Source organism: Quercus suber, unplaced genomic scaffold, assembly GCF_002906115.3.
Source record: "Quercus suber isolate HL8 unplaced genomic scaffold, Cork oak 2.0 scaffold_394, whole genome shotgun sequence".
Taxonomy (NCBI): domain Eukaryota; kingdom Viridiplantae; phylum Streptophyta; class Magnoliopsida; order Fagales; family Fagaceae; genus Quercus; species Quercus suber.
This window is the reverse complement of record NW_027069846.1, coordinates 209,308-231,855: the sequence shown is the minus strand read 5'-3', so window position 1 is coordinate 231,855 and position 22,548 is coordinate 209,308. Positions and strand designations below refer to the sequence as shown.

The 22,548-nt window shown below is 35.7% G+C and overlaps 2 protein-coding genes across 2 annotated transcripts; one reads left to right on the top strand and one right to left on the bottom strand.

Annotated features, from left to right (window-relative positions):
- Positions 1-6,904: 6,904 nt before the first annotated feature.
- On the top strand, positions 6,905-12,884 carry LOC112004794 (centromere/kinetochore protein zw10 homolog). Its single transcript, XM_065761062.1, has 14 exons — positions 6,905-7,657; positions 7,926-8,063; positions 8,246-8,419; positions 8,644-8,805; positions 9,057-9,290; positions 9,377-9,526; positions 9,880-9,972; positions 10,341-10,436; positions 10,639-10,767; positions 10,873-10,950; positions 11,057-11,215; positions 11,304-11,451; positions 11,568-11,650; positions 12,383-12,884. The coding sequence occupies exons 1-14, from the start codon at positions 7,085-7,087 to the stop codon at positions 12,485-12,487; spliced, it is 2,322 nt and encodes a 773-aa protein (XP_065617134.1). The 5' UTR covers positions 6,905-7,084; the 3' UTR covers positions 12,488-12,884.
- Positions 12,885-16,443: 3,559 nt separating this feature from the next.
- Positions 16,444-18,230, bottom strand: LOC112004817 (UDP-glycosyltransferase 71K1). The gene has a single exon (XM_024037047.2). It carries the CDS (start codon positions 18,125-18,127, stop codon positions 16,727-16,729), a length of 1,401 nt encoding a protein of 466 aa, XP_023892815.1. The 5' UTR covers positions 18,128-18,230; the 3' UTR covers positions 16,444-16,726.
- Between the last annotated feature and the right edge of the window lie 4,318 nt (positions 18,231-22,548).

The following is a 22,548-nucleotide window of genomic DNA, read 5'->3' as shown; positions in this document are numbered from 1 at the left end:
TTCTTTCCTTTTAAAAAAATAGATTGATTATTCCCTTATAAAAAATTGATTCTTTCCTTATAAAAACAATAAAATAATATGCTAACACAAGCCCATGGGTAACCCATTAGGCCTAACCCAATAGCCCAGCTCACTAAAAACAAAATGGGCATTGCCCATGGGCAGGGTCATGGGCTAAGGTTTTCTCTTTCAACCCAGCCCGACTCGGCCTGTTAGCTAGTTAATAGCCCATTATGCCCAGCTCATTGTGGCCATAGGCTAAGTAAAATGGGCCAGGCCGACCCGACCCAGCCCATTGACGACCCTTAATCTAAGTATATCACTAAAAATTTAGAAAATTCAAATGTCATGTTTGTTGAGGTCTAAAAAGTTATAACATCAAGGCCCAAAATAGCGCAGTGGGTGAACCCCATATAAAAGGGTTGAGCCCACCACAAGAAAAAAGGATTGTAGGCCCAAGTCCATTAAAAAGATTTAAAGCCCAAAACCCACGAAAGGACAGGCCTTAGGGTCCATGAAACGAAGGGAAGAAAGGAAAAAGCCCAGCCTGTCAAGATCAAAAAAATCAAAGGGAGTCTAGTGGGAAGAACTAGACCGGGATACCCAAAGGCTACCAGGGGTTCGGGATCCTTGAGACGTGCAACATAGCTAGCAACATAGCTAGGATGAGATTGAGACGGCTCAAAAAGAGCACCAGGAAACACAAGGAATGAAGAACAGATACTGCTAGGATGAGATTGAGACAGCTCAAAAAGAGCACTCGAAAACACAAGGAATGAAAAACAGATACACCCTTCTTAATCACCTAATGATGCAGAAAGGAACTAGAAGGCTTGGAGAGTAACAATTCATGAACAATGGGCTGGTACATTGAGGAACCCAGAGAGAAGAACCATAAAAGGAAGTAGCTGGAAAACCTTCAACCTAGTAGGGATAGAATCGGCTCACTTAGGAAAAATGACAAAGGGGAAAAATGACCAAAAAAGCTGAGTCTGAAAAGATAAGTTTTAGAAGCCTTGAAGGAAGAGAGGTTGGAGGTCAGCTCTCTAAGGACGCCCTAGAATGGAAAGTCAGCAAGAGGCTTTTAGAAAAAAAGTACCAAAAGAAGAAAACTATGAGAAACAAGGAAGGGACCAGCCACCAAAGTGGTTGGCACAACATGGGCTCTGATACCCAGGAGAGTAAAGGAGGGGAATCAGTGGTACCCTGGAAACCTAGAATGACACTATAAAAGGGGGAAGTAGCCAACATTGAAAAGGGGAATTCAACAATAGTGAATCATAACGAAATCATTGAGAAAACTCTGAAAAACTCAAAGAAAGTAGTAACAGAAAGAGAAATATCGCCCAGTATCCCAAAACAACCACTATAGAACATACTTGGATTCAAAGGGATTCAAACTTTGCAAGTCTTAGAGGCTTAGATAGCCATCTAAGTCTGTAATTTTTGAGCTTATTTGGACCTCATTACACATCTTAGTGAGCACATTGTAATTTACAACTAAGAAAAGTAATGAAATATTTCACAGTGTTTTAAGGATCCTTAACAATTATTTTGTCTCTCTCTTTATTACATTGTTCATTTACTGTTTCTTGCTATTCAATACAAATATATTCTTGCTTGCTAGTATGTACATATTGTAGGACTTTTGCTCTGTGCATCACTTGGGTTGTAAACAGCCCAGTTAACTACGGTGAACCAAGCTCAGTCCCTTTAAACAACAACTAACAAGCCTAGGGTCCTTACTTCAACTTGGGCTTGGACACTTTCCAAAAAAAGACCCTCACAATGTGTCATAGGATTAGGGAATGTTATTAAATTAATTTCATGTGGAAACATATTGTATTACAAGAGACCAATTCAACATGTACATTTGTTAAAAATCAACATGTGTCATGAGAACAATTTCAACATATAAAGGAAAGATCAAAGATTTAGCGTACAAAAGGAATTTGAGTATTTAGCATGTGATGAAGAACTAAAATCTAAACATGTTGGAGGAAAAAAAGAAAATCAAACATATGATAGCAAACAAAAATTTGAGCATATGACTAAGAATGAATCCATCTATCATGTTGAAAGCAAATGAAGATGTTGGGGCATGTGGTCACAAAAAAATAGTCTAAGCACAATTAATGATTTAATCATGTAGAACTTCAAAGATTAGGGCATTTCATAGCAAACAACAATCTAAGTTTATGAAGAAAACCCAAATATTAAGCATGTGGTAACAGAGCACCAAAACTACATGTGTGAAAGATAATAAACATTAAGCATGTGAGACATCATGAGATGGTATTCAAAATTACATCAAGAGATTACTTTTAAGTTTGTAGAATATGAGAAGACACATAATTGTAAGAGAGAAACATAACACCATGATTGAAAGATATGAAACATTATACAAGAATAAAAAAGATAATCATGTATTAAAACATAAGCATGACTCCACGAAATTAAGAACATGAAGGACAAGATAAGTCAAGAATTTTAATGTTAAAATTAGTCCAAACACATAATTGAAAATTAAAGACAGATATTAGCATTATAAACAAGAATGGAATTGAAATAGGGAAATAATCACTAGAAGACTAGAGAGAAATCAAGAAGTACTAAGCCATAGCCAAAGTAAGAACAGGAACTATTTAATGGCTTTTCTTTATTGCTATCTCCATAGTTTCTTAGAGGGATGGATGATTAATGCATGAAAAATAAAGAAGATAGCATAAACAAGTGCAGAAGCTTAACAAAGAAGAAATAATAAACTAGTGCAGAATTTAAAGAACATAATTAACTACTTATCAGCATAAGACACAGATTAAAGGGGGAAATGATCACTTAGGGCAAAGGAGAAAGCACGGAAGTAATAGACTACAATCAAAGTAAGAACAATGGTTGCACAATAACTTTTCTTTTCTGCTTTCTCACTAGCTCTCTAGAGGGAATGGGGTGCTGAAATTGAAGAGGTCTTCTCTATTATAGGGGAAGTGATGGCTTAGCTTTAAAACTAAGTTGTTAGCTTTCCTCTAAAGCTAAGGGAAGGGATAAGCATATTCAGATAAGCTGGAACAGATTTGGAGTTGATCTCCATTTGAAATTTGAAAGGAAGTTGCAGATGATGCTGAACTTGTGTTATCTTCTGCACCTGTTTAGTGTTTTGGCTATAAATTTCTGCTCAAGATTCCAATTGATTCAATATTAGTCTCTTCTGAAAGGAAATTTAATTATCTACAACTCTTCCAGAAATAGAGAAAGCCAAATTTCAATGTTTCTTGGGCCAAAAATGCAATTCAAGTTGCTATTGAGTTGCTGCTAAAAAGTCGTAACGTTTTTCGAGCATTTTTTGAAGGGAAATCAGATTAATACCGAGAGCATTTTTTGAAGGGAAATCATATTAATACCGATCGGTACTATTCAAATTCAAATTAATTCTAATCAGTATTATTCAGATTCAAATTAATACTGATTGGTACTAATAAATTTTCAATTAATACCAATCGGTACTATAAGTAGGGGTGTCAATTCAAGTTAGCGTGTTGGGTTCGTGTCGTGTCAAGGTATAAGTATTCGACTAAATGACTCAACCCTAACCTGACCCATTTAATAATCGTGTCATGATCCTTCAACCCTAATCCGACTTGTTAATAAGGCGGGTTGACCTGACCCAACCGATTTGACACGCTTAATAAATAAGTCGTGTTGGGTTGACATGAATGTAACACAACCCATTTCAACCTGCATAATATTAAATATAAAATCTATCTACAAATAATTATTTTTACGTCCCAAAAAGCAGTGCATACACTTCAAGTCTTCAACCCACATTCAAAATAATATAATTCAACAAAATATAAAATTCATCTAGAAATAAGTTCTTTACACTCCAAAAGAAGTGCATAATGTAACACAACCCATTTCAACCTGCATAATATTAAATATAACATCTATCTACAAATAATTATTTTTACGTTCCAAAAAGCAATGCATACACTTCAAGTCTTCAACTCACATTCAAAATAATATAATTCAACAAAATATAACATTCATCTAGAAATAAGTTCTTTACACTCCAAAAGAAGTGCATACACTTCAATCCAAATTCAAAATAACAAAGTTTCACAAAATAAAATAACATAGTTCAACAAAAATATAATATTCTTGGAACTCGCCAAATGCTAAGTATCAATATTAAAAGAATTTGAGCAAACAGTAGACTAATCCTGACTATGGCCACGATTATTATCCATAGATTCTTTGTTGATGTCCAAATTCATAACATCTTCCACAAACTCATCCAATTTCATTTGTGTAAGTTCTATGCCACCAAAAAGAAGAAGAAGAAGAAGAAGAAGAAGAAGAATAAAAGTATTAGTAGTTCTAAGGTTTGTAAAGTTTCAATTTCCAATTATATCCCTTGTAAATTTTTGTAATTACTCACTTTTCTTCTTAAATTCAAAATATATGTTGGATATAAAAGGTATTTGACAAATATAAAATAAAATAAATATTTATTTGTTATATGAGTTAAACGGGTTGTGTTAAGTGGGTCATTTCGGGTTGACACAAATAAATTGGTGTATCAAACGTGTCTGTTGTAAGTTACGCGAGTTGACCCATTTCTTATCGTGTCGCTTTCGAGTAAAGCCGTTTATGACCCAAACCTATTAAGGCCCAACCCTAACCCGAAAAAACCTGTGTCGAGTTCGTGTCGTGTTCGCGGGTTGGGTCAAACATTGACACACCTACTAATAAGAAAACTCAAAGTATTGATCGGTAATAATTGGATTTCACCATAACTCTGTTTTATTGAAATTTTTCATGAAATTGACTTCTCCAACATATCTTTTTACTGCGCAAAATATCCAACTTGTTTTCCAAAAGATCAGATAAGGTGCCAGAAAGGAATTTGTCACAATCTAATTTAAATCTCAAATTTATTATCTTTTGTACAATGTACGCATATAAAAAACCCTTTTTTCTCTTTTTTTATTTAAAAAAATAAAATCCAATCAAAATTTACACTTACTTAATTTTAAATTAATTATTTTTGGAACCAATCAAAATTAAGTGTTTAAAATCAAACGTGATTGGGGTCCATTGTGTAGGTGCACCACGATCATTGAAAATTATTTTGATGATAACTTTTGATTGGGTAGTCCGATCAAGGCCCATGACATATCATTGTGACCATTAGAATGTCAAGATTTGTTTTATATCATAAATTTGAATATCTAATCGTTGAAATTATGATTATGCCCTTGGTGCAAAATTACTATTTTACCCTTAATATCGGTTAAATGTAAGTTGTAAAATTGGGTGTCTACAGTGGGTTGATTTTGGCTTTTGGTTAAGTTGTGGTGGTGGGTGGTGGGTTTGCATGGTGATGATTTTGGGTGAATACTTGGTGTGTTTGTATGGTGGTGATTTTGGGTGAATACTTGTTGGTGGGTTGGTGATTTATTTGAGTTTTTGTTAGAAAATCTGTGGTGGATAGCTTGGTTTTGCTAGTTTCATGTGGTAATTTGTGGTGGGTTTGGTGATTAGATTTTTTTTTGGTTTTCTAATTATATTTTGTTTCTAATAATGATTACCGTGTGCTTTTATTATTTTGGGACAAAATATACTTGCGGTGGCGGTGGTGGTGGTGGTGGGTTATGGGGTGGTACTGGGTTTTTTTTATGGTTGTTGTTTGCTTGAGGAAGATGGAGATGAAGAGAGAGAAATAGATAAAGAAGAAAAGAGAGAAATGAATAAATAAATGAGTAGTATTGGTTGTGATGTGAAAAATAAGAGATAGGATGTAGGGTGAGTTGTAAAATGGTGTGTTAAAGATCTTAATGCTCTAATAAATGTGAAAAATAAGAGATAGGATGTAGGGTGAGTTGTAAAATGGTGTGTTAAAGATCTTAATGCTCTAATAAATTTCGATTATACTTACCTCCTAACTTGCATCTCAAAGTTTTATCGTAAATATTTCAAAGTTCAATGATATTTCCAAATTTAAAATGCAGTATTATGTCTCACAAGAAGACATAGTTTTTGTTTGTGAAACTTGCCTTATTTTTTAATATAAGTAGTATATGAGGGACACTTTTCAAATAGGCACTCATACAGAAGTGCCAGTAGCTAGACGTATAATCCTGTAATCTGTTTTCTTTTAAATAAAATTCCTCTTTGCATCACCCAAAAAACAAATGCAGTACTGCGTTTTATGTACTAGCTTATTTTATATTTTATCCTTTATATTGGGGTGCTAAAACTCCCAAAATGCTATTTTAGCACCCCCAAACTAGGGATGACAATTTAAACCCGCCTCACCTACTCTTAATATACGGGTTTTGCCCGCCCTCATAATAAATGGAGTAGCAATGGGGGTTAACATTTTCCCCCATACCCACCCCATTTATATGTAAACAATCAAAAAAAAAAAAAATTAGAGATTTGTTTTATAAGGTATAATATGTGCTTTTAGCCTTCAAACTTTAAATTTATGCTGTTTTTTTTATTTTATTTTTTTATGTTATATTATTGAATTTATATTTTTATGTTTTAAGTTTTAAATTGTTTATATATTTTTTTAATTATTGTATTGTTATGTTTGAATTGTTTTTGTATTTCTTAATACTTGAAATGTACTAGTATTATTATGCTTTGAGAATATTTTGGAGATGTTTGGGAGAGGAGTTTGAATTATGTTGTTTGGGTATTTTTGATATACATATGAGTAAAAAAGTGTGTAAAAATATGTATAACATTATTTAAAATGTGAAAAAAGTTGCTAGAACTTATCTCCCAAAAACAAGGCTATTGTATTCTTAGAACTTTTTTTTTTTTTTTTTAATGTTTTATGAGGTTTAATATTACATGTATAAAAGACCCGCCCCATGCTATCCCGCTGCTATCATTCCAACCCGAACACCAAAGGGGTTTTAAATGTAAATTGCTACTAGCAGTAGTAGCTGCTAGTAGCAATTACTGTATCAACTTTGTTTAAAAAAATTATTAATTCTCTCTCACATCTCGTTTCTTCTCTCTCTCTCTCTCGCGCCTGAATCCTCCCCCATCACCACAACCACAGCCAGAAATGGAGGCACTCTTCGACTCAATCAATGTCCGCGATCTCCTCTCTGCCCGCGACCTCAGCGACCCATCGTCCCCGCTATCTGCACCGGATCTGCGTCTCCTCACCCAGCGTCTCGAATCCCACTCTCTCCAAATCAAATCCAAGGTCCAATCCTACATTCTCTCCCACCACGAGCACTTCGCAAACCTCTTCTCCATCTGCAACGACGCCGTTTCCCAGTCCGATTCCATCTCCGCCAACGTCGCCGATCTCTTGCGTTTTATCTCATCCGACCGTCCCGTCGATGTTGAGATTCGCGACCTCATCGACGAGGTCAATGCCAAGGTGAAGGAATCGAGGACACAGAGGGAATTGCTCGATTTGGTGAGGGCAATTGCGGAAATTAACGACAGGTTTGAGGGAGTTAGGGAGGCATTGAGGAATGGACGGTTTAGGTTCGCCGCTGAGGATCTAACGCTGTTGAAGAAAGCCTTGCATGTTGATGATGATGATGCTGACGTGGCTGACCAGACTGAAAATCAGCCTCTGGTGTACGCACTGTTGAAGAAGGAATGGTCCGATTGCTTTGAAGAGGTACCGTTTTTTTTCCTTAGGCTCTGTTTGGTTGATGAGAAAATTTGGGAAAATGGTAAAAAAAAAAAAAACTTAACTCATATGCATAGACTGATATAATAATTTTTAGTTTTTTTTTGTTATTAAATGTCGACTAAATGGTAAATAGTGCATTAGGTTATCTTATTTTTATTTGTATTGAATTTTAGTGAATGTGATTGATATGTATATTGGTGATTTTTATTGAGTTTGTGATTGTTTTTTAGAGGTCTTGGATTTGGGTGTGTAGATTCAAGAGGTGCTAGTAAAATTCATGGAAAATGGGGTGCGTTTTGAGCTGGAGACTAGAAGACTTCGCGTCCAATATCGGTTGAGTCATGACGGAATCAAGGGGATTGAGCTCCGAACAGTTTTCGAGGCCATGGATGTAAGTTAAATCAATGCATTATGTGTACTTTTGTATGTGATTTCTATAAGCTAGAGATGTCTGTTAGCATTTTGATAAAGGAACGATGTGGGTCTTATAAAATATTAGTACTATTGTGGGGTTGGTGGCAAGATGCTTTGCGATGAATTTGTTTCTCTAAGTTTGTTATGGGGCTTTTGTAGGCGGTTGGAATTTTGGATTATGGACTCGCTAAAGTAGCGGATTTGATAATCAAGCATGTCATAACTCCCGTGGTAAATCGTGGATCACCTATTTCATTTGTGGAGGAGGTAAATCAAGACTCCAAAGAAATGACCGAAGCAATATTGAAGATAGTACCATCAATTGATCCTAAGGTAATAATATTCATAAAAAATTTCTAACCTTATTATTGTTTAATGCAAGTAAATGTTTGTGTTTGCTCAGGTGTTATAGATTTGCATTGTTATACAAAAAAAAAAAATTACTTTATGCATTCACTTCTTTAACCATAGTGGTATTCTGAGTTTCTCTTGACATTTTGTGTTTGAGGTGGATTTTGTTAATTATTTCCCTGAATTTTCTTTGTTATAATTTTCAGATTGAAAATGTTGAAGGTGAGGCAATCTATTCAGGGATTATTCAGGTCGTTAAGTTTATCTACAAATTCATATGCTTTGAAAATGGTTCTTGGATTCATTCTCTTGGAAGATTGACATGGCCAAGGATAGCAGAGATGATTATTTCTAACTTTCTTTCCAAGGTTTGTGTTAGCTAATTTCAGTATCAGAGAGAGTTAATCAACATTTTTACATGGTTTATTTAAAAACTTAGTTGGATATACTCAATTAAAGTAGGATTTTATACGGGTTGAAGAATTAGCTTCTTTGTTAGATAACTTAGATTTGATAAGAATCATTTCTTTGTATATGTCATTCATGCCATTAGGATTACTTTTGGTAAATTTTCCTGCGTACAGCTATTTCTTAGATTATGGAATGTTTCTTGTTTCAGGTTGTACCTAAGGATGCTTCAAAGCTCGCCGACTTTCAGAAGATTATCGAATGTACATCTCAGTTTGAGACTGGTTTAAAGGAAATGTTATTTATTTCAGCATCTGATAACAAGGATGAAAGACTGAGCAACTTCGCTGAAAATGTTGAGGTTCATTTTGCATCTAGGAAAAAGGCAGAAATTCTGGCAAAGGCTAGAAAATTGCTTCTACATTGTGACTTTGACGTTCCTCAAGTGAGCTCTTTGGCCTGTTATTAATACATTTGTAGTTGTTTTGAGATGTTAGCTTTTGAATAACGAACTCTCTTTCCCTCCAATAGGAGTACACAAGGAAAGGTCCCATGTTGAAGAAGGATGGAATGGCTGTAAATTCTTGTGAACAAGTTGTAGATTTGCTTTTTTTGTCTGAGAGTTGTGTGGTGTCTAAAGCTGTGACTCAATTAATGGAGCTAGTGCATCAGACATTGAAGGTATATGAACTAAAGAATAAAATAATTTGATTCTCCTTTTGTTGCCTGTGAAATTCATTAAGTAGTGAAAATGTATCACAACACACGAGAAAGAATAATGGTCTTGCCTCTTGAGATGCAAACTAAGGGATACAAAAAAATTTATAATTTTTGGAAATTTTTTATTTTATTTTTAATTTAAATCGTAAGTGCTAGATAGTATCACAGAACTTGAATTGTATTAAAGAACTTAGTGGTTTAAGTGAAGGCACCCTCATGAGTTATTATCTTCCTTAAATTTTTTTGGTTAAATCACCAACCAGTGTGTATTATACTTTGAGAGCTTGATTATGATTAATGCCAATTCTGTGCAGGATGTTTGCCTGTCATCCACTAGAGTTGCTCTAGAATTCTATCATGCTGCTAGGGATGCTATGCTTCTATATGAAGTTGTCATGCCTGTCAAGGTTAGTTCACGCAGCAATAGCGTTAAATGATAGTTTAACTTTTATCCCTTTTTATGGCATAATTGTTGGGAATTGTTGTCTGACATTAAAGGTCCCATATGTAGATGCAAAATACAATATGTTTTGGTGATTTTTTCCTATTATAAATTTTTACCATTGTCTTTTTTTTTTTTTTTTTTTAACTTAATGTTATCAGTTTTAAAGTTATCATGTGTAATCTTCATTAAGGCAAGTTTTGTTAGATTAAATCCTATAACTTCTCTCCTATTCACCAGTGCATTTGGATGATGTCTCTTATCCTTTTCACGATCATGTGGATTACTAGGTTAATATTCTAATATTTAAAATTTTTTTTCTGACTTTTTTAGCTAGAAAGACAGCTTGATGGCATCAATCAGGTTGCTGTTCTCATGCACAATGACTGTATTTATCTATCTCAAGAGATACTTGGGCTTGCATTTGAGGTATTGACAAAGGGTTTCTACATGCTCCCCCCTCCCCCCCCCCCCCCCCCCCCTTCCTCTTTTACCCTCATGGATGCATATAAAAGGAATTTAACAAAAAATGTTTCTTATCAAGAAAAGTAATGAAAGAGAGATATAATCTTAACTTTCATATAGGGGTGAATCTTCTGTTGGCTCATTCATCTGAACTCTGTTGTTTCAGTATCGCTCAGACTTTCCAAATTCCATTAAGGAACATGCCATATTTGTTGATATGGCTCCAAGGTTTCAGCTTATGGCAGAAGAAATACTGCAGATGCAAATTCAACTTATTATATATAATTTAAAAGAGGTAAGAGTCTAATCTTGAATGTATATATCATTTAAATCTGGCTAATTTTCTATTTTATTGTAATCTTCTATTTTATTACTTTGTCAAAACTTTATTCTATTTTAGGCTGTAGATGGTGCTGATGGTTTCCAGAATACCTATCAGAAGCAACAATTTGAATTAGCAAAGTTTAGTATAGATCAGGTATTTCTATACAGTTAATGGATGCAATTTAATTCCCCCTTTTTTGTTATTTTCTTCAAAGCCTTTCCTTTTCCCTATTAGATGGAACTAAACATTCTATGAGCAGGTAATTTTTATTCTGGAGAAAGTTCATATCATATGGGAGCCACTCTTGCTGCCTTCAACTTACAAGAGAAGCATGTGTATGGTTTTAGAAACAGTTTTTTCTAGAATCACAAAAGATATACTCCTTTTGGATGATATGGCAGCAGATGAAACATTACAGGTAGTCTATCAGTCTTCAGTATAAGGATTTGTAACTTTTCATGTTAATGTGTTAGAAGCTATCTAACCCATCATTATAATGTTTCCAGCTTCAAAGACTGATTCATCTGATGTTGGAAAATCTATCTTCTTTGTTTGAATCCCTGAGTTCTGTCAGCCAAAAGAGGCCACGAGAGGACTCTACAGCCTCTCTTGATCATCTAATACCATCTTTATGTAAAATCCGTAAACTGGCAGGCATGTGTTTGTCTCTGATGCTAAAATTTTTCTCTTTAAATTGGTGGACAATTAGTCAATGTCTTGCGACCAATACCCAATGTCATTTATTAACCTCTATCTTTAATGTTCCCCAGAATTATTAGATTTGCCTCTGAAATCTATTACAACTGATTGGGAAAGAGGAGAGCTGCTCAATTGTGGTTTTACACTATCAGAGGTATGATTCGACTGATTTGGGCATAGATATTTTTGTGTGCTTATGTAATATATTATTATTTTATTGTTCTTAATAATTTTTTGCCCAGAAGCTCTAACTTAAATGACACTTCTCCCATAGGAATGGGTAGAGGGTGGGGCTGTGGGTGTCAAAACCCACTGTGCATGTGTGTAGCATAAGTGCATAACCAATAAAAAAGAGAGGATATATTGGCAGATAATTTAATGGAACTTCATCTATACTTCCTATTTAACTTACAAACAATGCTTTTATCAATTAGTGGGTTAACTTATGAAACTTATATATACATTTAATGGGTACCAAGATGTGATTATCAAAGATTTAACATTAAATATTGGTCAAAGAAGACTAAATGACAAAAGGTTATTCATGTGTCATTACCCTATTAGTTGGGAATGAGGCTTAGTTAAGTTGGTTATCTCATCTATACTTCTAAAGTTCAAAAATTATTCAAAATATATATACACACACACACACTGAAGTTCAATTTAAAAATAGAAATTTGGGGATGAGGGGTGGGGAAGGTAGAGATCATTCAACACTACTTTCTTTTCTCAATTTTGCATGTATTGCTGCGTTCTTACCTTCTGTATTTTCCTTCAAATAGTTCATATTGGACAAGTTTTAAGTTATTAAACTCTCCAAAGATGAACCAACTTATTTTACATGTTCTTTCAATCTATATCTGTTTAATAATTGTTTTCTTTGCAGGTGGAATATTTCATCAAAGCCATATTTACAGACTCACCTTTAAGAAAAGAATGCTTATGGAGGATAGAAAATTCCAGTTTTGAAAGCTCCAATCTATTTTCCTGAAAATTCTACTGGGAAAGGAGAAAGGAGTAAAATAAGTTTTAGAGATGATTCCTAACCGCACTGCAGTTCAAATTTATCCACACCTTTATGGCAATACAAGGAACAGAAAACAGTAGTTTTATCAATGGGTGCCTTGTCTGATTGGGAGGATGGAAAATTGAAATAATAGAAAAGATGAAGAGGATAGAATGGACAAAACGAAAGCCACAGCTCTTTTGTAGTTTTTGTTTGTAAAGTTCATTCTACTTGTAAAAAAAGAAACCTTCTCAGTCTTGGTTCCTGTAAACTTTTCCAGATCTGAAGTTTGTACGGTGATGTACATGTACGATGGATTAGACAGAAAATTTTGCAGTTGCCGAAATCAAATACCACCTATGAATGCTATATTCTTGTAGAAGCCAGAAACCTTGTTCGATATTACTTCCCGAATCAAATACCCCCTAAGAGCATTCACAAGAAGGGTGTCAAACCCACTCAAAAGCTAATTTTAGCAACTTACACCACAAAATCATGCTCCATCAAAGATGTCATATTTATTAAAAAAAAAAAATTAACATCATCACTGTAGCAACTGGCTATTATTTTTTAATGAACTTGCTATTACTTTTTAATGAATTTTTGTGGTGGTTGGTTGTGGTAGTTGGTTTTTGTGGTTATTGTTTTTATTATTTTAAGGAGTTGTTTATATTATTATAAATAAAAACTTTGATGTTGAATAAATTGTAAAGTGAATTGTTAAAATTGATAAAATAGGTTTTTGAGTTGCTAAATGTTATAATTTTTGAGATCCTCGACGTGAATGCTCTGAGTGCAAATTTTGCAGACTTATGTACTGTCAATGATAACAATTATTTAATGCTTGCTCTTAGAGCATATGTTAACCATTCATTTTAAGAAACTTTTTATTGAAAAGTGAAAAAACTATCAAAAAAGTTAATCATTCTTTCATTTTTTTCATAAAAAATTTCCTTAAATGGTGTTGATGCTCATTTTGGAAGCTCAATAACAGGAAGAATCCCAACAATATGGACAGAAAAGAGTTAGGAGATTGATAAAAAAACCATTAAGCCCGAATGGCAAGAATAATAGATTATAGGCCCATAAAGTAAATAAATGGGCCTTAAGGAAAGCAAATGGGTCTAGAAGAGGCCAGAGAAAGAAGTGGTAAACCCATAGGCATTATGTGATGTAAAAAAGTAAGAATGGGCCACAGTAAGCCCGAAGTAATGAAGTAAAAAAATAAGAAGTTGATGGAAAGCACATGAGCCCTAAAGATGAAGGATAAGATAATTGGGTCAGGAAAGCCCAAAAGAGTTAGTAAGAGCCCATAGGAATGCAGAATTAGAAAATGGGTCAAGGATGCCTAAGGAAAGAAAATGGACCGAGAATGCCCAAGGAGAAAGAAATGGGCCAAAGGAACCCACAAGCAATGTAATGGGTCAAGAAAGCTCAAAGTAGCATGAGTATAAATCCAATGACTATACTAGGTCATTGTAACCAATTGAGAGAAGAACATGCAACAGGCCCAAAAGAGGCCTAACAAGCACGGGTCAAATAATACTACGACAGGAATAGCAGAGTGGCATGGCAAGAATGACAAAAAAATTACAAAAGGAGAAAAAATGGGCTAAAAAGGGGAAAACCCTCAATCAAGCAAGGCCCAACCATTGATAGGAGCAAGCCAATAAAGAATGGAAAATCAGAAAACAGTTCATGCCATAAGAGGTCAAGGATGAGCGGTAAAATGCACAGATAAACCTCCAGACCATGGCAAGCACATGAACAATGAACAAGCTTTTGACATACATGAAAGTGGAGCATGTGCATGGCCCAAATACTACCAACCTGTACCCAGCCAATACAAGGGTGATGAGTCATGGGTTAGAGGTAAGAGAGGGTATGGTCTGATGGTGGGGAGAAGGGAAAACCTATTCTGGGGTTCCTGCTCAAATTCTTTTGGGAGAAATATCCTGCTTGGATGACATACCACCCAAAAGAATGAATGATGAATTGGAACCACTAAGTGCATGTTATGAGGGATAGCAAGAGAGAATACCCACATTGTGGTGGATAAGAATGCCATGATGAACAAGTAAACAAAACAGTCTTCTTTGTCTGGTAATGAGGAATGACACAACTAGCACATGTAAGTGGTGGTGGTTGTGCAATTAACAAACTAGTGGGTGGTTAGAAAGGACACCCTAATCCAGACAAAAGTAGTTAAAAGTTAAAATGGTAAAAACTAGTCACGACATGCAGTATATAAAGGGTCCTTGCCATGCACAGCAAGGGGAGATCGCAAGAATCAGAGTAACAAAGCCGAGAAAAAAGAGAAAGAGAGTGAAGAAGAAAGAATAAAGGGCATAGGATGGTAGACATGCATCAATAGGCTAATCTCTTCTCTCTCTCTAAAAGCCTACCTTCTATTAAGGATAAAAGATTTGCTTAGGCATAAATCATTCAGGTCTGTTCCTTCAAAGTGGATAATTTTTACTATAGGATTCCCTTGTGAGGTTGTCCATGTTGAGAAAGTGGTTCCCTCCTTGGTCTTAGTCCCGTAACACAACTTAACACGGCAAACTAATCTTTTCCTTCTTTGATTTAATTATCATTATTATTTCCCCTCTTATTTTTGCTTTACAATGTGTTTCTTGTTGTTGTGTTCTTCATTTTAATTAAGGATCCTTTATTTATTCTGTCTAACAGAAAACGTATTTCTTTTATTATTTTATTACATTTGTCTACCATAACTATGTTGTAATAGCTACGCCTGCCATGGACATGTGATCAAAGTTTCAGCAAAAAGTGGCATAGTTTGTGCACAAGCCAAACTAAGGTAAATTGTAATTGGACCAGCCTGATTCTTCTACCTAAAATACTTGGGTCTCAGTGCAGTAGGAAACAACCCAGCCCAACATCTCAAAAAGGTCCACCACAAATGGTTTACTAACGCACACTTTTAGGGCATACGTTACTAAAACTCAAGGTGATAATTTTATAAGATATTATAGAAATCATTTAAATATTTAGTTTTTTCTTTTTCATGACATGATGCTCCTCAATAATAAACCTTTAGATTGTTTGCGATGGTACTTTAACCTTGGACTTCCAAAGAAGGGAAAGAATTGGAGAACGTTCCTCATAAGTCGTTCGGAAGTAGAGCACATTCACTATGGGAAATAAGTCATTTAATATTGTAACTATAAAATGTCTCATGGCACAAACATATTGTTCGTAACATCAAAATCGTTCTTAGACTGAAATCTCATTCTTGTTTTCTAATATTCTGCTTCAAGGTGATCATCCATGCAGTATTGTGTTGAGACATTTTTTTTGAACATAAGGGTCATTTCGGCCGCAAAGAGCAATAAAACAAGCACATTCAACAATTTAGGCATATAAATTCCACAATCGACATGACCATGGTTAAATAGATGAATGTATGTAAGGTAAGCTCGCTAGTCTAAAGGAACTTCTCTTTTCAATTTCTTCAACAAGAATGATAAATCAACCCAAAATACAGTCACTCACAGTACATATCAACACGGATGGAACTAGGAATTTCGTCTAGGGGAACTAAAGCATGAACAAAAAATTCTTTTAAATTCAAGATGTACAAATCAACATATTTTTTAAAGTTCATCAGCTTGTTTTGATTGCACATATTTCACAATAATTGCATATAGCCAATAGTAAATATCTAGCTGTCACAGGTGAAGAGTAAAGTAAAAGTAAGAAAATTTCAAAGAGTCTTAAATATATAGTACTAGCCCAAAATTCTTGATAGTTTTTGTATTTTATCCTAAGTATTTTTTGTTTGGGTTTACTAAAGGACTTTAACTGCATAAAAACCAAAATAAAAAGAATAAATATTGTTAACAAAAATTTAATTTAGAAATTTAGATTAGGGACACAAGTTATAGGTTAATTGACAACTTTATTTTTCGAAATGTTACTTTGAGCAAATGAATTTTTTTTAATCAGTAAAACTTTATTGATAAAATAAATCTACAAGTGTTATTATCCCTAGTGACAACGCGGCAAGTGCACGCAGGTGTTGTCAAAGGACAAATTGCCAACAAAACACTCCAAGCAAAGCATCATCCCTATTGAATGTGCAAAACATTATCTCAACTGAATCTTTTTCTCTCAGCAAACGAGTAAATTTTAAACATTTATTATGAGCGGTGTAATATATCTAGTGTACAATAGAGCTGAACGTGGCTCTGTCCCTGAATGTCAGCTTGTGCCTATCATATCCTCAATAAGTTGTCCAATAGAATTGAACGAAGATCCACCATCCATCAAAGCTTTTCTGGCTATCTCTCCCATCTCCTTCACCTTCTTCCTAACCTCATGATCATCCACCACACGTCTTACAGCTCTCTCTATCTCATCAGCCATTACAAGATTGCTACCCTTCCTATAATCCAACCTCAGCTCCACCGCTAACCCCAACTCCTTCACCATCCTATATGCATTAAGCTGTTGCTCAGCATATATAGGCCACGTTACAATAGGCACACCATGCCACAAGCTCTCCAATATGGAGTTCCATCCACAATGAGATACAAATCCTCCTATTGCTTTGTGAGCCAAGACCTCCATCTGTGGTGCCCACCCACTACACATCATCCCCTTCCCTTTGATCCGATCCAAGAAACCTTCTGGCAAGACATCTTCAGCCAAAGCATTGGGGGTGTGTGACCGCAGGGACCACAAGAACCTATGTCCACTACTCTCTAGCCCAAGAGCCATCTCTTTCACTTGAGTTTCATCAAAGCTCCCCATGCTACCAAAGCATAGAAACACCACGGACAATGGAGGTTGATCATCAAGCCATTTCATGATGTTGTCATGCTGAGCCTCATCCAAAGCAGGGTTAGGTGGACCCTTGAGGTCAAGCACTGGTCCAATCGTGTAGACTGGAGGGGTTTGGCCATCGGAAAATGAATCAAAAGCATATGGCTCCAATTCTCTGAACGAATTCACCATAATTCCTTTGGTGTCTCTGAACCTTTGAGCAAGCTTAACATAAGCAGTGTAGCCACCATGCTTGTTAAACACAGCTGAAGGAAGAACACCAGAAGGTACTGGGTTGACTATCCCAGGGATTAAGAACTCAGGATCTGACTCGCTAAATTCAGTGCCTATTTGGTTATGACGAGTTGGAAGACAAAGCATGAGACCAAGAAATCCTAAGTTAGTAGTTAAGAATAAATAAGATGGGAGATTGAGTTCTGTGCCGACATCAATCATGGACAGGCAAAAAAAGTCAAGGACCAGACCGACAACATGGGATGAACCCGAGTTGGAGGATACAATATCTGTGACGGCCTTTTTAACGTTGGGTATGTTTTTCTCTATGAAGAGATAGATGTAGTTTTCGGCTGAGACGGATAGATCTAATGATGGAGGAGGGTCTACCTGAGGAAGATCAATGATTTGGATTCGAGGTTGTGAAGCAGTGAGTGATCTGGTGTACGCATCTGCAGTGGAAGTAAAGGGGAACTTCATGGAAAGGATTTTGATGAGAAGTCGATCATCTCGATCAATTAGGCGTTTTGCAAATTCAAGGGTCGACACCAAGTGACCAATTCCTGGCACTGGGACGAAGATCAGCTCTGCTGCTTTCTTCATCTTTGAGTTTTGAGATCCTTGTTGCTTTTCCTACCAAATTCCTAGGATGTTGTGTCTTGACTTATCTTTTCCCTGCCCTCAACTTCTTTGTGGTGGGGTTTTTGTAGTAAAATTAATTTCATTTTAATCATTTTTGGGTAGATGGGTCATGGGTGACGTCTATTAAATATTATTTATGTTTTAAAAATATATCTGGAAATATGAAAGCGGGCAGCTAGAAGATTTTACGTACTCAGATATGTTACATTTACAATAATTTTATAATATTTTTATAATAAATCAAAAGTTGTTAATTGTTATTGGTTCAAATTTAAAATTAACACTAAGATTATTTTTTTGCCCCAATAATAACAACAAGTAACAATTGTTGGAAATTTAGACCCCTTAAACACACAGATTGCGTAGCCTAGATTAATTAGCCAAGTTGCTACTTAGTCAAATTATGCAATTCAAGGTTAAAGCAATCAAATAATCATATCAAGATATAAAGCAACGGAATAATAAATAACACAAGATATGATCACCCAGGAAACCACTCGATAAAAACCTGGGGAGGATTTGACCCACCGATCCTCAAGGCATAACAGAATTCACTATGAAAGAATTGAAGTTCTTACAGAAGGACTACAAGCTCCCCGCTCGACTTCCTAATGCTACCCACCAGTAAAACTTCCTGACACGACCACGCGCAGGCTCCGAATTCATGGACTACTTCTTTCTTGAATTCTTTGCAAAACACAAACACCCACGTCTGTGACTTTGAGATCCCACTCAAAGGTTTATCAACACAAACTCTCCTGTTTGTGACTCCAAGACCACCCTTGAAGGTTTAGATCATCAACACCTTTGATGACTAGAGAAGGCAACAACTTCTACAATACCGGATCTTGAGATTCTTCAAGGAATAGCACCAGTAGAAAACATAAGAGAGCTTTTGGGTACAAAACCCTAAAAATTCAAAGAGGCACAAGAGGCACTCTAATCTCTCTAAAAATCTCTAAAAACCCTCCCTAGGGTTAGCTTATGATATTTTTTAAATACTGGAAAAAACGGCTCGCGATTTGGGCTTCAAACGAATAAGTTATGGCCTTTTTACGTTTGCTGATTTTGCTGATCCGCGATTTTCGATCAATCGAAAATTAGATTGGATCGATCGAACCAACCAGCTTGTAACTCATTTGTTTTTATCCTGAACTTGAAGTTTTTGTCTTGGGTTTCAATGTAGACCATTCTAAACTAATGAGACTTAGTTTTTGTCATGTTTTGTCATGGTTTGCCAACATTACAAACTCAAAACCTAACAACAATACAAAAGGATTTAGCCTTTAGGAAGGCTTCATTTGGTATTTAGGGGTGTTTGGTTTGTATTTTCAAACCATAATTTTTAGTTTTTAAGCAACATATATTTTTACACATTTTTCACCCACACGTATTTTTACACATGTTTTTAAACAATAATTTTCAGTTTTTAAACACATATACCAAGTGGGCTTTTAACTATTCATTTTTAGTTTTTAAACAATATTACACGTATTTTTATACATTTTTTTATCTATACATATTTCAAAAAAATACAAACAATATTACTCTAACCCTTCTACCAAACACGCTTAAGAGCATTCGCATCAGTGGGTTTAAAGTTATGTAAAATCATGTAAACATCAATTTTTACACATTTTTGCTCAAAAATGCACTCCATCAGCTCTTCTAAAATTGTATAAAAATGTGTATTTCTTTACACGAGCTACAGTAACCGTGTAAATATACACGGCTACTGTAGCTCGTGTAAAGAATAATTTATTCATTTCCTCCGCTCGTTTTTTTCTCTCTCTTCTCCGGCTCAACAAACTCAGTATCTCATCTTCCTCTTTTTCCTAAGATGCACACAACCAGACAAATCAACACACAAACACATCCAGACAAATCAAAACACAAACACATCCAGACAAATCAACACACAAAACAGAGATACACTTGCTTTAAAAAAAAAAAAAAAAAAAAACACAGATACACAAACACGGAGATCGAAGATCGGCGACGTAAATCGGAGATCGGCGATGCAGATCGGAGCTGTGGCGGATGGGTTTTGTGATATGGTGGTGGATCGGCGATGCGGCTGTGGAGATCGGTGATGCGGAGCTTCGATGGTGGAGATTTGGTGGTGGATCGGTGGCGTTTGGCGGTCGGAGCTGTGGCGGATGGGTTTATGGTGGATCGGTGATGCGGGGCTGTGGAGATCGTTGATGCGGAGCTTCGGTGGTGGAGGGTGGTGGATCGGTGGCGTTTGGTGGTCGGAGCTGTGGCGGATGGGTTTATGGTGGATCGGTGATGCGGGACTGTGGAGATTGTTGATGCGGAGCTTCGGTGGTGGAGGGTGGTGGATCGGTGGCGTTTGGTGGCCGGAGCTGTGGTGGATGGGTTGGAAGAGAAGACCAGAGAGTGGGTTGGAAGAGAAACCAGAGAGTGGGTTTAGAGAGAAAGAGAGTGAGAGCGTGAAAGAGAAACCAGAAAATGAAAGAGAGAGAGAGAGGGCGCGGGTATTTAAGAGAGGTAGGTAAAAAAAATAATAAAAAAATAGAGTATAATGAATATTTTATTGAAATAACTTGTAAAATAAATGAATTGATGTGGGTGTTTTGTAAAAGTGAATGTGTAAAATAGAAAAAGTAAGTTTTTAGTGTAAAAATGAATGTGTAAAATAAACACACTGATGCGAATGCTCTTAACAATTCAAAACTACTCAAGTTCAAATCTTAAGGGACCAGTTGGGGGATTTTGTTAGATTCTCTACTGACTGACCCAGTTAAAACTTAAAAAGAACATGCGTAATCCATTTTTTTAACTCTTTAGTGGTTCACCTAAAAATCGAACTTCAACCTACTCACAGCCAGCCATTTTCAATGTGAAATGAAAAGGAAATAAAATGATATGATCGTGTGAGTGGATCCAAGCACCATCATATGGGATGACACAGGTGCGCGAAGGATCACAGTGCATGAGATGCTCATCAGTAGACATGGGCAGAGCAAACAGGTCAAGCTCGATTGGATTTGAGTTTGATCCATCTAGAGTCAAGTCAAAAATGGATCTTATTTTCGAACAAAGTTTCTCTCTAAACTAGTTTGGAGAGAAACCCTACAAACTCATCATATATATTTATATTGAGTGTGAATTTTAAAAATCTAACCGTTAAATTGCATATTCTTATTACATTCTTAATGCTTACAAAATTTCAAGAAAATCAAAGTTCAATTGCTATGTCATCAAATAAATGTTATAATTTTAAGTTTTTGTAATCTAAAGTTGTATATAAAAAATAAGTTAATTGATTAAATAGTAAATAATATCTAATTTGAATGAAATTTGATATGCATGTTAAGAACATAAGAAACATGAAATTCAACGATTAGATTTTCAAAATTCACATCCAAAAAAGAAATATATGAAAATTTTGAAGAGTTTCTCTCCAAACTAGTTTGGAGAGAAAGTTTGTTGTTTTCTTAAACGGATTATAAAATGGGTTGTTTTGACTTTGGACATGTATTTTTCACATAATAATAATAAATATCAAACTACTAAAAAAAATTATATATTTCTAAAATTTTACACATCTTATCATCAACACAAAAGACAACAAAAATACTAGATGCTATGGATCATATTAAGTTATCAACCTCTCTTGATGCACTTGTTGCATATAAAATAATAATAGAAAGTTATATTATCTAAAACAATAACTCAACAAATAAAACCTTAATATGAATTAAATATTTAATATTTAATTCATAATACCAAGTAAATCCAATATTGCAGTAAATATTTAATATGAATTACACCTCCATCTACTCAATGTTGTAGTAAACTAGTTGTGCGCACTCGAAACTGAAACCCGCTGGGCTGGGCCTCACTTGGACTCACAACTTACTTGTATTGTGGGTTTGGATTTTCTACACTGGGTCGTTCTTAACGCTAAGACTTAATGTGATCGCTTTTCTCTCCTCGGGGGTCTGGGCCACTTTCTTACTCTGCTTTCTCTCTGTTTACACTCTTCTTCCAGCCTCTTTTCCAACCCTTGTCTTCTCAAAACTTCTTGTATTTATAGTCCATAGTTTAGTGGAGAGGTCATAATTACTTGCTAGTGAGTGCAACCGGCGGTCCAGTATTATCGATCGTAAGTGGGTGGTCAGGTGGGAGTGGGAAGTGGTGAGGGTGGCGTTGGAACTTGGTTCCCACCTCTACGATAGTTCTCGGCAGCGGTGCCTCTCCGAGGCACAGCCGGGTAGGTACAGGGCGGGGCGTCCCAAGAGTCGAATATTTATCACTGCTTGGGAAGGTGTTGCCGAGAAACGATGAAGAGGCAAGGCTTGGGCCTGCAACACGCGTGGCCCGGGGGTGGGCCGCCAGGTAGAAGGAGATTGGCC

Coding starts and splice junctions, on each gene's coding strand:
- LOC112004817 (XM_024037047.2), bottom strand. CDS start 18,127: ATGAAGAAAGCAGCAGAGCTGATCTTCGTCCCAGTGCCAGGAATTGGT.
- LOC112004794 (XM_065761062.1), top strand. CDS start 7,085: ATGGAGGCACTCTTCGACTCAATCAATGTCCGCGATCTCCTCTCTGCC. Junction 8,806..9,056: donor TTTCTAACTTTCTTTCCAAG/GTTTGTGTTAGC, acceptor TTCTTGTTTCAG/GTTGTACCTAAGGATGCTTC. Junction 11,651..12,382: donor GTGGTTTTACACTATCAGAG/GTATGATTCGAC, acceptor TTTTCTTTGCAG/GTGGAATATTTCATCAAAGC.